Consider the following 18,439-nt stretch of genomic DNA (forward strand, 5'->3'; position numbering starts at 1 on the left):
GATCTTCCGCCTTGTCCTGCTTTACTGGAAGACGGTGAGGTTGGAGGGGGGAAGGCTGTACATGGTCTTCGTGGATCTGAGGTCAGCCTTTGACCTAGTCCCGCGTAAGAAACTCTGGGAGGTCCTGGAAAAGCTAGGGGTACCCCCTCAGATACTCAGTATCATAATTAGGCTACATGAGAATAATTACGCGCAGGTTAGGTGCGGGAGGGATGGCACTCTTTCGTCCAGGTTCCCTGTCCGTAGAGGGGTGAGACAGGGTTGTGTCTTGGCCCCAACCCTGTTCTGTCTCTTCATCAACAACGTTATATCCCATCTAGAAAACGTAAAGGACAATGATGCCCCACATTTGGCAGGCAGAAGGGTTCCGGCAATCATGTTTGCCGATGATACCCTCCTGCTTTCCAAATCCCCGATGGGGATCCAGAGGATTTTGGATGGATTTGGTCTTTTCTGTAGACAACATGGTCTAGAGGTAAACACAGAAAAGACCAAATTCATGATATTTAATCCACCAACTAACGCCAGGCCCAATCCCACCCTGGGCACTGCCAGCCTTGAGAGGGTAACTACCTTCACATACTTGGGGGTAACACTACAGGAAAATCTATCATGGGATCGTCAGATAGTTAGATCAAGACTTAAGTTGTCCCAGTTGTCGGGCGCAATCTTGAAGGTGGCCAACACCTCCACTTTTAAGCCTATAAGCCCGGCACTTGAAACCTATCGGACCCAAGCTAAGGCAGCTGCTATGTATGGGAGCGAGCTATGGGGGTATAAAGCAGCCCAAGATTTGGCGAGAGTGGAAAATAACTTCCTTAGATGCCTACTAGCTCTTCCACGAGGCACACCACTCCTGCCATTGAGATTAGATATGGGTCTCCCTTCTATTGCCGAGGAGCTGGTGTCAAAGCCAGTGAAGTTTTGGCACAGGCTCTGGTCCACAAACGAATTACATCATTATAGGCAGGACCTTATTCATGTCATGAACATGAATCAAAGCAATAAAATCCCCTGGCTTGCATTCGTAAAAAAAAATGAACTGCTCACTATGAACTTATCTGAGCTATGGGAGGATCCGGTGCAAGGCTGCCAAAGGGTTTCACGCAAAGGCGTGACCCAAATCTACAAAAACAAGAGTCTCGCACTTCTGATGAATCCTCAAAATAGCGGCACCCTTACAGTGCGATTTCTGGAATCCAAAAATTCTTATGTATTTGAACCTTTTATGGATTTTATTTTCCCCATCCTTGCGAGGAAATTGTTTGTACAATGGAGGTTAGGCTCACTCCCCATCAGAAAATTTACCTACAAATGGATTAAGGGGGGTGATAAAATGTGTCCATGTTGTAACACCTACGAGGAAGACGACCTCCACATTATGTTTGTGTGCCCTGCCTATCACAGACCTAGAAAATACTGGATAGCGCCGCTCTGCAGAAACTTGGGGTTTAGAAATTACTCACAGGCATATAGAGTAATGAAAACTAGCACTCTTGGCCATATTGTGTTTGCAATAGCCAAATTTTTAATGGCAGTATGGCTAATTAGGAAGAAAAAAGCCCCTTAAACTGTGGTCACTGATCTGATACGATTTTTACTTCCTCGCTGGATAAGAAGGGAACTTTTTTATAACTTTCTCTTTAATATGTATTTTTAAAATGTATGTTATTGTGTTTTGTATTGTATCTTTTATGGTCTATATGGCCGAAATAAAGAATTTTTGGATTTGGATTTGGAATAAGGTAGACGAGTGCAGAGTGGGCCTACGCTGCGGCGCAGCCATCTTATCTCAACACAGTTTATGTGGGAAGAACAGAATACAAAGGCCACGGTGTGACAACATTCGTTAAACCGTTAAGCACAGAAGACGTTGCCAAAGCCGCCACAATTATCTGCCACAACCTGGAGTTTTTTGTTGTTGTTGCAGATTCATATAGCGCAAACTCGACCCGAAGGTATTAAAGCACTTTGCATGAGTACCGGTTATGTTACACAAGGACATATTAATTTTTGTTTGTTGGCAGGCACGGGGAGATTAAGTGGTTTGCCCAGAATCCCAGGATGTGCACGTGACCCAAGGCTCGAACCTTTGTTTCCCAGCTCCCAAGTCGGCAGCTCTAGCCACCCACATATCCAAAGATTTGTATTTCTCCATTCCATAATGGACTGATCCTGGGACATTATCCCAGGGTATGAATGAAGTCCTCTGGCTGTTTTGGACATCTCAGGTAATCCGAGGAGTCTGTCCCGCTAAATCACTATAGTTTGAGATGCGTAATTTATCTGCAGTGAAAACACTGGGATTGGATAATCCTTCATTGGGTCGCTATGGCCCCCACTCGTGGCTTCATTCTGACCTCTTGCCACTTCTCATCTTTGAGTTAATCATTTTCCGATTCTCAAGCACTCCTCAGATGTGTCTAAAGTGTGAGTCACCAGGGACCCGTAGCGTATGGAGAGCTTTTTCCATCATGATCTCTGCCATTCATAAATCTAGTGGGAGCTCTTCCACTGTGAGTGTATGTTTCAGCAGCCCTTTGCGATGCGAAAGTCATGTGGTAAAATAAATTCCTCTGGGGAATTACTGGAATCGGGTGGCTTCTCATTTTGTAACTGGCTGAAGGTGTCTGACATTTCCTCTACCTCAAATCTCCTCATCCAGGAGATCTTGTTCTCCTTGTTTGTGAGCCTTCACACTGGAAGGTCCCTTAAAGTTCACACATTGCAGCCCAATCCTGTGGGCATATTTGGCATATACTTGTTGATAAAGCACTGCAATTGCTGGTGCAGTTTGGTGATGTCCTATTATCTACTATGCTTCTATGACTTTGATGAAGCTAATATGTCTTGTGGTGTTTTCACACTGGCTATGCCCTCTTAACAGTTTGCTCGCTTTGCTATCCCACACTTATATACCTTACTCTGGGAGGCTGGCGATGCCACTCTTACGTCTCCCATTAGCATGTTTTGTGAGTTTGATGCAGTGCTGCTATTTTCTTGAGGATTTCAGACTCTGCTGATATTGTGTATTTGGAGCCTAACTGTATGAGAGTGGCATCTCAACTACACTCTTCTTTTCGTCTATGGTGCCCTGCCACATAGCTTATGATCTTACCCAGCAAAGAAGTTCCCATGACTCCACGGAGTTGTGGTTCTGTGCAAAGTATCCTTCTTCCATTACATTTAAAATCTTCATATGCCAACCACAATGCGCTGAGGGGCCATCCCACCATTCGTTTCCAACCCACCTGTCCCCGTGTGAGTACTACTGGTGAATGGTCTGAAGTCTCGGGCATCAGGAAGCAGTTTAATCTGGACAAGGATATATGAGCAGCTTAGAAGAAGGCAAGAGTTTTTCTGGATTAGGTAAAGAGACGTCCTACATCACAAGTCAATGTTCTTAGAAAATTTGTGAGGGATGTGGACCATATTTGGGTGGGTGTTCTTGTCCCTGATTTTTCAGCTAACTATTCAAGTCCATGCACATAATCTGTTACTTGGTTGTGAGCTGTGATAGCTAAATAATGCATGCCTGGAAGATGGTGGACAATGCACATTGTTGGGGCAGGGTGGTTGTCATGTATGTAGAGATGTAGAAAAAAATCTGTTTTTCCATATTTGCCTCACAACTACCCGCGAGTCTCTAGTAAATTTTGCAGAGTGCCATGGAATGCCGGGCAAGGAAGGTGCATTTTTCCCCAATAGTTGTTTTTTGTATGAGTACATCCATGTTATATAGCTTGTTAGCCTTAAGTACTGGATATCATTAATTTGATTAAGCAGTCCATTTATATTCCAGATTACTGTGTTCCCTGTTGTGTGGTGTTGTCCATGTCATAAGTCATTTAGTGCCAGGACACCCTTTATGGGATAACAGACGCTCTTTATAAATACATGCCTCATTATTGCTTCCCAGGTGCTGAGTGTATAAGAGTTTAATTCTCGTTAATAATTCCCAGTGCCTTTTCTCAACCATAACAATTGTAAAAATAAACTGTTTCCCGATACCTATACCATTCTGAAGCTCACATAAGTTCTACAGTATCCTTGAGTGGGTGATAGCTCAGATAGACCAATTGCTCCTTGCCCCTTTAACCAGTAGCATAGTACCAAAGTGTTCAGTGCCATCTCCCACACCTTTACTAGTGCTCCTTATCTATTGACTGATTAGGTTCTGCCAAAACAGGATCCACAAAGTTGCATCTCTTTCTACATAAAAATCTTGAAGCTGTCCTTATTCATTTTTTTTTTTTGCCCCAAGCTGCCTGCCACCTGCTGTTTGTCTTTCTGGGCAAATTGGGGCTGCACGAGTCCTGTGGCAATATCTTAAACACAATTGAATAATTGCACCTTTCTGATGCCTGGAGGGGATGTTACATCTTCTACATCAAGGTTGAATAGGAAGGATCCCTTCCTGAGTGGCATTGTCAGCCGAGATAAAATCTCTGCTTGGATGAGATCTAGACTCTCTTCCACTCCCCCTCAATCTACTTTTCCCTTATTTCCTTTTCCATACTTTTGGCTTGGACTTTGTAGTAGCTGACTGTTTTACTAGTTCAATGGTTTCTTTCTAGCACTTACTTACTCTGCTGCCCAGTCTCAAGCATTTTTGGGGTTGTCAAAGAAGGCATTACACTAGCAGGGCACCTTCGATAATGGCAGGATACAGAAGTCTGTAATCCAAATGCATGGCCTGCAATTTTTGTTTTATCCCCACAAATGATTTTCTTTGTTACTACTTTAACTTTGTATAGTGCAGGAATATTAGGATCCTAGAGGAGTTACAGGTGGGAGGAGGTTCACTGTTTTTGTGCTGTTTGCAAGTTGGATCAATGTATAAATGTTTTGGTATCTGAGTGATGAATGGCTGAGTTGGAGCTCCCAGGCTTATTGATGCGTTCTACCAGGAAGCATCTGGTTTGGCTCACTTTGCCTTTTCGGAGAATGCCATCAGCTATAAGTTCTTACAACAGATTCTTCCTTATGCATCCTTCCCTTTATCAAGGAGACTTTTGGTCGTAGTGAATAGCTTGCTGAACTTGGATTTTAAGCTTTTAATTGCCTTCCATTCCTGTGATTCAGCCTTCTGCCTCTATGTGCGTTTCAGTAGTTTTCGTCAAATCCTATCATAGGAGAACTAAGTCTGATCCTACTTCACCTGAGTTGACAGTACTTGCCTAGTTCTGTCTATTCATGGCAGTACTGTCATGGTGTCAGTTCTCTGTGCTGCTCTTCTTCGAATCTCATGCCTTTTCTTTTATTTAGTTGTTGCAGGCAGATCACTCGCTGCAGTGGTTTTGAAAGATTTGTCTATTTTGGGTCTTTGGGATGTCTGCATTAGTTTATTTCTCACAATTGTGTACTGTTGCCACTTGGGCCTAATTTTGGGCTGATTAGGTGAACCGGTATGGAGATACCCATTCTCCTAATGAACCTCAACCTTGTAGCCGGGGAGGGCTCCCCAGCCAGCCGAAGTCCTATGTTTCAATTTGTAGGAGGCTTCTTGAGCCTGTGAGCTCTTGAATGTATTCCATTGGGGTATCTGCTGTTAACCTAGACCTGTGCTACGCAAACAAATGATGGACGGAATGCTGAATGAATCATACATTCACCCCCAGTCAAGCGATCTGGGTTAAATCCATTGTTCTTTTGCTCATCATGCCACTCTATTCATATAGCTGTCTCTCACTTGACCACGCCGTTTTAGAGGCTCTCTGTGACGAAAGCTTTGATCGGACGCCAATATACTACTTTTTCAAATTCTTAAAAGAAAACACTTGAGTTTCAAAGAAATACTCCCTCTGAGGAAGAAAATGTACTTTGACGCGGATCAGTGTGTGTGACGCACGTCCAGACAATCAGGACTGTCATACAGGCGCTCCTTTAGGAATCTCTGGTGGGATCCAAATCATAAGGGGTCATCGTTGGATTCAGGTTTTCATTGTCATGAAGAAGGTCTTGTGGAGTAAACAAAAAAAGACCGAAACGTCAACTTCTAAGTCCAATTCTCCATCTAAGATTGATGACACAAGTGACTTCTAGTAAAATTAGAAGTCATTGTATTATGTATTCCAGTTTGGACTTTCTATTCTGATGTACTATAGGAGAAATTGTTTTAATCCTTCTTCATCTGAATGCATTTTTGTTATGATTGATATGTACCCTTGAAAAATGTTGCACAATAAGAAAAGAATAACTTTTTGATAAAAAAAGATTCCAGTGTTGCTGTTCTCCTTTTCCGTAACTGTGTTGTATTATTACTCTCTGATATAGAGGTATAACAAACTAAAACTGCTATCAGATACCAATCAAGTTGGGTCGAATTTACTAATATAAGTGATAATCGAATTCGATTTCTGAAAATTGTTCTAAATCAAATCCCTTGCTGGCAATTTTTTTAATTTACTTTATCTGCCCAAGCCCGCAAGGGTTTATTGGGTTACCCACCCCTTCTTTTCAATTAACTCCAGTATAGACCCAGCCATATGCAAATCCGGCTTGACCCTGTGCCTCATGGGAACAGTCTAGACCGAACTGCCAAGCCAGGTTCTCCCTGGACCGCAAACAAGCATCCTGGGACCGGTTTCCAGGTATTACCCTTCATCAGCTAGGCAAGCGTGAATCCAGTGGCACAGTGAGCAAGGGACCCACGTTTGGGCATACCCAACCCCATCCTAGACCTGGGCACAGTGGTTTCCCTTTCTCCTGTTCTCGGGCAATATTTGATTTGGGAATGCAGGGGCCAGTGGTGAGGGGTGGAGGAGATGGGAAAAATAAAAAAAGAATTTACCTGTGGGTCGCCAGCCGCCGCCTCTCCTCCCTCTTTGCTGTATCCTGCCTCCCAGAAGCACGAAGGCTCCCCTAGCCAATCATGACACTGCCTTACAGCAGCTTCGTGATTGGTCTGAACGCCGTGGTTCATCACTCAGACAGGGACTGGGAGGCTGTGCATGTTTTCCACCTAGGCTGTGCACTCTGCCTTGGGCTCCTCTGTTAATGCTTCGCCCCAGATCCCAGCTCTCTGCTCTTTGTGACGTGCGCGGCCCAGGTCCCCAGCAGTCTGGCACATAATGTTTTTCTGTCATGCCCTTGGTCAAAGGCTGCTGCTCTCCACTTTCCAGTTTGATGCTGCCACGTGTAGCCCCATCTGCCGCTGTTGTGTGCCACTTGGTCTCTGTCTCCTCCACTGTTTGGCTTCCAGCCCGTTCCACAAGCTGGACCGATAAGCCATTGTCTCACTTGGCCTTCTGTCGCATCACTTGCTCAACTCGCAGTAATGCAGTGCACATTTCATACATTCAGGTGGCTTTGTGGGAGGATTTCACCAAGACTGGGTGAGCTTTATTAGAATGTGTCTGTCACTGACATTTTGGACACAAGTTCTCCCCCCAACCCTAGTTTTTCGCTTCCTCTTCTAAATTCGAATTGCATTTGGTTATGATTTCAGCGTTTGTTGTATCAGGATGTTGGCGGAGCGTGGCAGTACCCAAGCAATATGCGTGCTAGTTCATGGGCTCCAGGCTATGTCCCATTGATCAGTTTTGTTCATGCTTTGCTCGATCAGCTCAATTGAGCGAGCATACTTGATTCAGTCATTTTATTTTTTATTTTTTTAAATAAAGGCATGTTATTGGCGATATTCAAACTACAAATCAGTTTTCCAAATAAATATGATGTAACGACTTCCATATATAAATTCTAATTAGGCTCTCTGTGTGCTCATAGCACCCATGTCCTTTCCAATTGTTCCTGTGATTAGTCATGTACAAAGCACACTCCGAAGCCGGGCAGTGGTGCTTGATATAAATAAAAATACATTTTGAAGGAGAGCACTGAAGTGGATCGGCATAAATTCCATCCAGGGTGACAAACTAATAGCATATATTCATTATGAATCTAATTTCGGCTACGCCCTCAAAATAATTACCTCTCAAAGTTACACAATGATCAGATGCATCCCCCAGATGCAACCCCCGCATTTACTAGCCGTAACCAATACATTTAGATTTTGTTGCTCTCAAGCCAAATAAGATGTCGGACTGCTTCCAGCACAGGACCATAATACCTTTTAAATTAACTTTGGATTTGAAACTGTACTCCGGGATCCCCAGAATCCCATGACCAGTCGAAGCGCTGGTATCTGAGCATTGTGATTGGTCTGAACGCCGTGGTTTGGCGCTGAGATGGGGACTGAGAGGCTAAGCATGTTCTACACTCAGGCTGTAATGTAGCCTGGGTGAAGAACATGCAAAGTGCACATGACCGGCCAAACCGTCTTGAACACTTAACTGAGGGCAGGAACCACTCCTCTGCCCTCTCCCAGGCACGCCCATCCCCACCCTAACCTGGCTGGTTCCAAGAAGAAAATTCTAATGTAACGTTTTTAACGTTGTGTTATCATTTTTTTTTTTACTTAGTGGGGTGACGCTATGTGAAGACCACACGCTGAATATAGCAGTGGATAAAAAAGGGAATTGCTTTGCAAACATCAGTGCTTTGTCCTTCTTGCAAAAGCTTCCTATTCTTTGTTTGAACTTCTGTGGACCCCCACTGAATCGGTGCTGGAAGCGGAGTATTCCACCTAAGCAATTTCTATGATTTAAACTTCAAAGCAACACACAAAATACAGAAGCAAATACAGGTTATGAAATCGTGTATAATAAACCATAAAAAAATGCTAATTTCAGCATTGTAATGGGAAGGTTAGAGATTTTCAAAATAAAGTTTTATAGCTAAAAGCTGTTAGATTTTAGCATTTTACATAGGCCTTTCTGCTGCTAATGCATGCTGTCTTTTTGTCGGGCATATCAGTGTTTCAGTTGAGAACACAAATTGTCAATACTAGATTCTGTCTGCTGTACATATGCAGCGCCCACGAATCATGAAAAGGACCGCAATTTATTTTTTTGCCTCCAGTTTCAAAATTCTTAACATTATCAGATACGTTTCAATTTTGCTTTTTATGTATAAATACCTCATCAGTGTGGTAATATTATGTAATTTTCTAAGTAATCGCAGGGTTCCAGGGTAGGAGTTGTGTAACTCCGGTTTAGAACTACTGCTTAGGACATGCCTGAATCACAATCACACGAGGAGACGGGCAGCTCTCCCTTGTTTGAAATTGGTCTCTTCAATGTCAACACTGAGACGCTAGAATAGCTCCATCAGATGTACCCTGTCATGCCAGTAGTTATAGACATGACTCCTGGACACACACAAGCAGAGCTAATGATTTCATTAATCTGGTATGTTAGATGTTCATCTTTGTGATCGCTCACTTTCTTTTTGCGCCCTGCTCTGCTATTGGCAGCATTGTAGCCACCACCGGATTGGTCCTCTTCTTCCTTATTCCAGGATTTTTCTAAATGAGCCAGGTCACGTAAAGGGGACAGATGTGTGGGTGATCATGCATTTATGCAAAAGTGTATTACGTCTCTAAATCTTTAAACTCAAAATAAAGAATTCAAGGGCAAAAACATTGTATATTGGGTCACAAGACAAAATCGCTTCCCTTAAATTATTAAATTAAAAAATGAATGATAAAAAAAGTTGTACTTTTGCTCTACATGATATGGGGCTGGCAAAATGGTACGCTGTAATAAAAAGGTGATCTAGTTGATCAGGCTATAACACATTCTCTTAATAGATTACATTTTATGTTGAGGTTTTAAATGACTGACACTTGCCGGGATGTATACTGCTTACAGACAAGCACAAAAGTAAGTCAGTAATAATGTGGCTTTATTAGTCTACAATAACACCGTTTTATGGTTGTAATCATGCGTTTAAAAGAAGAAAACAGGGTTGTCGTTGAAAAATTGTGATTTGTTTCAGAGCAGCGATGTTATATCATATCTTTGGAATATGGTCTTTAGTCATGGAACGCCATTTTAAAAGGGGGCATAATTTCTTTAGACCAGTGTGTGCATACTTTTTTCACTGACTATCAAGGGCACTGCACTCCACATAGTCACCCAGCTGAATTAGGCCACGACACTTCACTGTCGCGTGGAGTCTACATGTTGTGCATTGCCAGCAAGTGATTCAACGCCACCCTCTATTGACGTAATCAAAGCTGCCAATGAGTTGTGGTTTGTCACGGAAATAGGAATGAGGGTAAAGCATCTAAAAATTCACAGCACACATAAACTCAGGCTGACTTTATTCAAGACAAAAATGCAGTTTTATTTTGTGCTTAGTGATTCCTTTTTGGTATGCTTGTTGCATTGTTTATATCGAGTTTAAAAATCCGAGCCATCATTTACAAAATTTCAGAATACCTCTTAGCAGTTACAGCAGTTACAGCACTTTCTTTTTTTAATAGAAACACACGCACCTGTGTTAACTTCCTTCTTAATCTGGATGGATTTGAGTGGCTTTCTCCTGGCTGTAAATAGCAGATTATGGTACTATTAATTTAATGTAAAGATGAGACTAAATAATAAAAAATAAAAAAACAGCAGTACTTACCTTGCCTTTCTGTTCCTTTAGGTGAATCTGGATTGGGAAAATCGACGCTCATCAACTCCTTATTCTTAACAGACTTGTATTCCTCAGAATATCCGGGTCCCTCGCATCGAGTCAAAAAGACTGTGCAGGTATGTGTGATTGTGTTTGTTAGTTCTTTAAAAAAAATTATAAATTATTTTTCTCCATTCTTCATTGATCAATGTAGGTCCCATGTCTAGCTACTGATTCTCCTGGTAATTAATCTTTAAGGCTTCCTGAGCCGCAAATAACGAGAGAAGTCTCAGTGTATTTCATTTTTATATGATTTAAACCAGGATAGTGGTTTTGAGAAGCGGTACATGGGTGTGGTATATTGTTTCACAGATCACTTTGTGCACTTTATTCAAATAGAACAGTAGTGTCTGGTATTTCTTTTAAAGAAGCCTAAACGATGCCTTATTTTTAGTTTCTTCCTGAGTACAGTTACTTAGTTATCGAAATATATGGTAGAGAGGTGGAGACCTCTCTACTCCGCATGCCCTACACCAAGGAAAGGTTCAGAAAGTCACCCTCAAGGATCTCCAACAGCTATGGCATCTTATGCATAATTTTCACGTTTGTGAGGACATCTCAAATTACACTGTGCATAAGGTATCCTGTATTCTTCATTGTTAACATGAGCTGGCCAATTTCCCAACTGGTAATACCAGTACTTCATGCTTCCACGGCAGGTGAAGGGAGAATGAAATCTGTCATCTAGTGTGAATATTGTGCAACTCACAGAATCAAAGTTCTAAATCTGATTACACACTAAGGACATCATTACAATGAGGCTTGGAAATCCTCCGAATGCCGTTCGGATGCTTTCCACGCCTCATCGTGGGTTCAAACTAGACAGCCTCATTACAATAGAGGCTGTCTGTTTTGAAACTGGACGGTCATTCCCGTTGGCTTTCGACGGGATCAAGGAAAAAGTATGCTAGTCGGAGCTGGCACGTAATCGATATGGAAGGCGTTTTACGCCGTCTGGATTTCGATGTCTGTTCCTGCAGAGTTTCCATGCCGAGCTTTCCGACATGGAAATCCTGTCGGAAAGTGACTTTGGGGGCCCCTAGGAGAGCTAGGTGCCTCCGGTTGGGGGCAGAGGGGGCACCAATGAGGCCCACCTGTTCATCCCTGTGTGGCAGGCTCCCTTTTCTGTATGGGAGCTTGTGCTGAGGCCGGTTTTCGAGCGCAGCACAAGCTCCCATACTCGGAGCTGGCACGTAATCGATATGGAAGGCGTTTTACGCCGTCTGGATTTCGATGTCTGTTCCTGCAGAGTTTCCATGCTGAGCTTTCCGACATGGAAATCCTGTCGGAAAGTGACTTTGGGGGCCCCTAGGAGAGCTAGGTGCCTCCGGTTGGGGGCAGAGGGGGCACCAATGAGGCCCACCTGTTCATCCCTGTGTGGTAGGCTCACTTTTCTGTATGGGAGCTTGTGCTGAGGCCGGTTTTCGAGCGCAGCACAAGCTCCCATACAGATAAGGAAGCTTGCGATCGTACCATGTGCGGTCGCATCAAAATTCTGCGTTTGGTACCGGAGGTCCTTTAGACATGTACCTGCAATGGTGGGCCCACCCGACGTCGAAATAAGGCACTAAGTGTAACTTTGTCATGGAGAAATCGTCATTTGCTCAAGAAAAGTTCCATTATTTTTTGTTTGTAAATGGTTATATTGAATAATTTGATACACCAATTGACTAAGTTATGCAAGGAAAGAACTTGTGTACAGTGACTCCAATATGCAAATCCTGCAACTCATAATTTGTGTACTTTCAAGTTTAGGAAAACAAACAGGTCCGTGTTATACAAAATACTCAACAGACATAAACAAATATGAAAACAAACTGAAAGAAGATGCCGAAATTATGGAGAGGAGGCAGGTTTAGAGAATCGGTATAATAAACCTTAAATACGTGCAACTCTTTTGTTACTCTAGGCCCTTAGGTGTGGAACTCTGTGTGGAGGTTTATCATGGATTTTTCATATTGGAATTAGGGTTTCATTGCATATTCCTTAAAGGTGTTTTTCGTGATTTACTTATGGTCTTGAGAAAGCAATTAAAGGATTCTGAAATACGTGTTGGCCTAGTAATTGGATTTTATGTACCTACTACTTTCACTTGGAAATCTAGCGTTCTGATGAAATTGGAACTTTACTAATGGACCATTATTCAATTAGAATTCCATATCACTCTGTAGCATTTATTGGGTGCCTCTATCTTGATTTCTTCACATTGATGCTCCAGGAAGTAATGGTACATTTGTGAGTGCACACCCTATCTCTCTAGGGCAAAGTTCTTGCTCACTCCACTGCTTCCATGATGGGCACACTTATGTTTGTGTCTGCGTGTATGTATACACGTAGGTGTATGTATATATGTAGGTGTATGAATATATGTAGGTGTATGAAAGCATTTGTGTGTGCATATATATGTGTATAAATATATATTTATAGTACATGCATAAACAGTACACATGTTTAAAAAGACAAATATTTCAAACCGACAGCTTGCACATTTTCCACTTAATTAAAAAATATATATAGAAATGTATAACATTAATTTCAGCATTTTTGCAAAGTTTAAAGATGATCAATGGAAATCTTTTCAGTTTTGATGTATAACAGATTGCGTATTCCATTGTATTGTTTACAATTTTCTGTTATGGTAACAATAGAAGGTATCATAATATTGACAAAACCAGTCGGTCTGATTTTGCAGCATTGGCACATTATAGCCAGACATAGGAAGGAGCCTACAGATATGGCTGAAGTTGTAAAATAGGCCACCCTGCAATTCAGTGGAAGCACTCGAGTGAAGATCAAAGATAACACCCAAATAGTCCGTAGCATTAGTTGAAAGATGAACTTTCCACAGCGCTGACCCAACATTTGATGGACACTGACATTTCACCGCCGCCACCGCCAAGGAGTCACACGAGGCCGGAGAGCCATTGAAACTCACCTCAGACCTCGCCGACACCGCCAAGAGTCAGACGCCATCAGGACTCCGCGCCGCCGCTCCGGGAGACTACAACTCCCGGCAGGCAACGCGGCGGCGCGTGCTGAGTGACGCGGGTCGCGCTGAGGGAGCGCACACGGACGGTTAAAGCGGAGAGGAGCCCGGCAGAGCGGGGGACACTGACATTTCACCGCCGCCACCGCCAAGGAGTCACACGAGGCCGGAGAGCCATTGAAACTCACCTCAGACCTCGCCGACACCGCCAAGAGTCAGACGCCATCAGGACTCCGCGCTGCCGCTCCGGGAGACTACAACTCCCGGCAGGCAACGCGGCGGCGCGTGCTGAGTGACGCGGGTCGCGCTGAGGGAGCGCACACGGACGGTTAAAGCGGAGAGGAGCCCGGCAGAGCGGGGGACACTGACATTTCACCGCCGCCACCGCCAAGGAGTCACACGAGGCCGGAGAGCCATTGAAACTCACCTCAGACCTCGCCGACACCGCCAAGAGTCAGACGCCATCAGGACTCCGCGCCGCCGCTCCGGGAGACTACAACTCCCGGCAGGCAACGCGGCGGCGCGTGCTGAGTGACGCGGGTCGCGCTGAGGGAGCGCACACGGACGGTTAAAGCGGAGAGGAGTCGCGGGACGCGAGCGGGACGCCCGGGGCTAAGGGCGGGCCCTCTGTGGCCCTCCGGGGACCGAGGAGCCGGGCCGGGGCCATACCCTTTACGTCCCTCTATCCATCATTCGAGCAGCTTCTTGCTATGTGAGTGAGACCCTGTTATTTTACCTATATACTTCTCGTATTAAGCTAGCATCTAATCAACAGCCACTATGACTACTAAAGTGGTTACTATGGACAATTTCCTTATAAAGAAGGTAGCGCAAATTAACAGTAACAGGAGGGCTTCACTGGGTCTGGAACACTCACCTTCTATTATTATTGCACCAGAACCCCCAGTAACTGTTTTTGATAATCCTGTGGCTAAGGAACATTCGGTCCCTGCAGGCAAAGTAACCATTGTAACAGCCATGGTCCATGCAGGCCAGCATGATGAAATTCCTTGTGCTCCTGTTCCCACAGTATTACCCATATCACCTACAGGATTACATGATCGTGCAACTAAAGAATCCCCTAGAAAATTTAAGAAAGCCCGAGTGAGACGGAGGGGGAAGCAAAGTAAGACAAGTTATAAAATTACACAAGGAGGGGGGAGTGTACCTGAAACTGCACCTCTACTTCTTGAGTTGAGATCTTCAAACTTGGGAGGAATGGGGGATGCTATTTCACAGAGCCGACCCACAGATTCCGTGATGCTTATTGATTTTTCACAATCAGGGATTATAGAGAATACTGGTAATTTTCCCCTTGATCCCACTATAATGAGTAAGCATCTTTTGTCTAGTACGCCAACTAGCCCATCTTTACTAGATTCATCTACAGGGAATGATAATGGAAGGCTATCAGGATCACCAAAAATGCCCATTGAGGCATCTTCTAGGTCATCTATCTCACCCCCCACTATAAGAACAAGTAAAAAAAGGGGGGGTGAGCCACTGTGTAATCGACCTCGGAAGATAAGGAAAGGGGTAGTTCAGACCCCACAGTCACATACTGGGCAAACTTTATTAGGCGAAGAGGCCATGTTGGCCAAAATTTTAGAATTAATCAGGGGTGTGATGCAACCGATTTTGGATAAGACGGATCTAATGTCCACACACTTGAACATCATAGAGAAAAAGGTTGAACAGAACTCCCTCCTTTTACATGACCTAATAAAAGGCCCGGGAAAAGCTAAAACTAATCCCACAGTTAAGACTAACCCTCCTGCAAAATCTAATGCTGTAACGACTACTATAACACCAGCTCCTATAACTCCAGTAGTCAAGAAATCAGTACCCGCGTTAAAAAATAAATTAGTGCAAGAAAAGGGAAGAGTGGGTAGCCCAACGATTTTGCCATCAACTCCCACGCTGCAACCGCCTGCGATTCAGCCGGCGGCCCCAGTAATTGAAGAACAAACCCAAAAATCTGGGGGAGCTCAAAATCAGGGAGGCAGAAAAGACCCTTCAACAACTAATCCGAGAAATAAGAATCCACCAACCACCGCCTTAGCAAAAACGAGCCATACTATAGACTTACCCCCAGATTCTGCCCCTTTTGTCATTGTAATGGCAGGGGTTCCAGAACTACCTGCAGGTAAATGGGAAGATCATGTTGCCTTACGGAACAAGGTCACATTCTGGCTCCGAGACAACAGACTGTTGCCTGCATCCATCAATGGAGAAATCCTAAGTGTAAGGCGTGCCCATTGGGTGGGAGTCAGACCTAAGGATAGAAGTGGTGACGTGATAGTCATCAATTTTAAGGATTATAGGGCCGTGAGGCACATTGGAGATTGGTTCGATGCTAGTAGCAGCGATGCCATCTCCACACATCTTTTATCCTATTTCTATCCCTATGCACCGTCAAAAGATTCTAACAAACAGGGTTGGAATAGGCAGCCATTTAAGAAAACATCACACCGACAGCGGGGTTTTAGACAAGTGGGACCATGGGATATGCCCGGTTTAATGGGGCCACCACCTTTGATGGGTTATCCTGTTTATGCAAATGCACAGGACCCCCATATCCATATGCAAAGGCCGGAGGAGTCCTATCCCAGATACCGGGTATCAGATTATCAATACCCCCCTATAAACAGCCTATACCCACCACACCCCGAGCCCAACCTGCTGCAAGGGAGGCCATGGAATAATAGAGAGTTCCACCCATCCATGTACAATCTACCTATTCAAAATCGCTTCCAGATTTTTAATGGTCTGGACGGGGTGGATTGACAACAAGCTCAGACATCCCAAGAAAATTTGGTTGGGAACAAGTTTCATTCTCCAGTTCTTCACCCCTTGATTAAGGACATAGTTCCCCTTAAAATTACTGAGATTGTGAGTGGGATTCCCCAAGATCTGCCAACTTTACAAAAGGCCCCTAATACTGACAGTTTGTTACCATGCAACAGTAATACCCTGGAACAGATGCAACACCCCATAGTTGATATCAATATTAGGGGAGGGGAACAGGCAGGTGAAGGCCTGGCCCAGAAAGAGAAAGATCTATGTGCACTGTTGTTTTGGAATATAGCAGGGTTTAGGCAAAAAATCACAAATCCAGCCTGGGAGTTAGTAATAAATGGTCAGGATATAGTGGCCTTGCAAGAAACTTGGATACAGGAATCAATCCATGTAAGTGGCTATAGAACCTTCTTTACACCAGCTGTTGGAGGTCATTTTGGAAGAGCTAAGGGTGGGTTGACAACGCTTGTCTCAAATCAACTTAAAATTAAACAAGCTCATTGCCATTTAAACTCCTGTTATTTCCAAATTATAACTTTGCGGAATCATAAAGGAGCTGTAGTGTTAATTATTAATTTTTATAACAATGTCCCGAAAGATGATATTCTGGTTGTAATGAAGCAGCTTAAAGATGAAATTCAGTTAGAGGTAGACAGAAATGAAAGGGAGCTGATAATCATATGGGGGGGGGGATTTTAATTGTTCATTATGTACTAAAAGGAATCAGGGCCTATGTGGCCTAATGATTGAGAGAGACATGCACTTGACACACTTTGATCATACCCTGATGGGGGACTTACTAAATGAATTATTATTCATGTTTGACTTGGGGTTTGCCAATGAATCTGCCCCAGAACCCACACCCTTTGCTCCGACTTTCGTTGGTAGAGGCTTATCGACAACTATTGATTTTATTATTACCTCCAGTAACCTCAATCATAGACTCATGGGGGTTACGAACATCCAACTACCCATAAGTGACCACCTTCCACAATCTGTTAAGGTAGCAGATTTGTTCCCAGACCCATCGACGGCCGCGCCTCTTATAGAGACAGCGGTTGATGTTGTCCTTGGGAGACAAAACGGGTACACACTTAAATGGAGTAAAATAATCCCCACAACCTTTTTTGAGAAACTATGGGAGGTGTGCTCAAATAGCTTTATGATTTGCCTAAATGAGAACTCTACTAACGATCAAATTATTGAGCACTTTGGAACAATAGCTACAAATATAAAAAGTAGCCTAAGGGTGGAGGCAAAACGCAGAGGCAAGGGGCCCAAGAGCTGGTTTAATACTGCATGTACAAGGGCTTTGAAAAATTTAAAACAGGCAGTACACAGATGCCCTAGGGATAAAAATGAAATAAGAGAGTGTAGGAACACATATACTCAGGCCCTGAAAGCAAGGAGAACCGCATTGAATAAGGAGGCACTAGATTCCCTCTGTGAGGCCTCGCAATCTAAAGATACTGTTGCATTTTGGAAAGCAATTAACACCCCTTTCCCCTATGAAACCCATAAGGCACGAATCGAGATTGCAATAGATGAGGACAAATGGGTAGACCATTTTTCAAATCTCTATAAGGCACAGGATGACATCCATGGTGGGGGTATTAACTCTAGCCTGGATGCACAACAGAGTTACAACTTGGTTACAACAATTGATGAAGTGCTTTTAGCCTTGGGGTCAACTAAATGCGGTAAGGCTGCCGGACCTGATGGGATTCCGGCAGACCTATTCAAAGCGAATATTGAAATCTGGGGGCCAATGTTAGTACAACTTTTTAATGCAGCTCTCTCATTGGGTCTAAAAGAATCCTGGTTCACCTCAATCATTGTCCCGATTTACAAGAAGGGGGATAGGAACAGCTGTGCCTGTTACAGACCAATCTCCCTTCTTGATTCCTCAGTAAAAATTTTAGGACGTGTTGTATTGGCAAGACTCCAAAGCTGGGCAGAGGAAAACGATATTATTAGCGATTTGCAATTTGGTTTCCAAAAAGGGATTGGCACAATTGAGCAAGGGTTAAACCTAATGCTTTTGCAGCATAAATATATAAGGATCAAATCCGAACGATTGTATTTTACTTTTGTCGATCTTTCCTCAGCGTTCGACTGTGTATCACACTC

The 18,439-nt window shown here is 43.7% G+C and overlaps 1 protein-coding gene across 6 annotated transcripts in view; it reads left to right on the forward strand.

Annotated features, from left to right (window-relative positions):
• Window positions 1-18,439, forward strand: part of SEPTIN7 (septin 7) — a 508,515-nt gene that overhangs the window by 187,766 nt on the left and 302,310 nt on the right. For all 6 annotated transcript variants that reach the window (XM_086964822.1, XM_086964825.1, XM_086964824.1 and 3 more), the window contains exon 3: window positions 10,495-10,601. In XM_086964822.1, coding sequence (XP_086820948.1) covers window positions 10,495-10,601 — 107 coding nt within the window. The remainder of the gene's footprint in view (window positions 1-10,494; window positions 10,602-18,439) is intronic.

The sequence above is a fragment of the Lissotriton vulgaris genome, chromosome 4_1 (assembly GCF_964263255.1).
Source record: "Lissotriton vulgaris chromosome 4_1, aLisVul1.2, whole genome shotgun sequence".
Lineage (NCBI taxonomy): Eukaryota > Metazoa > Chordata > Amphibia > Caudata > Salamandridae > Lissotriton > Lissotriton vulgaris.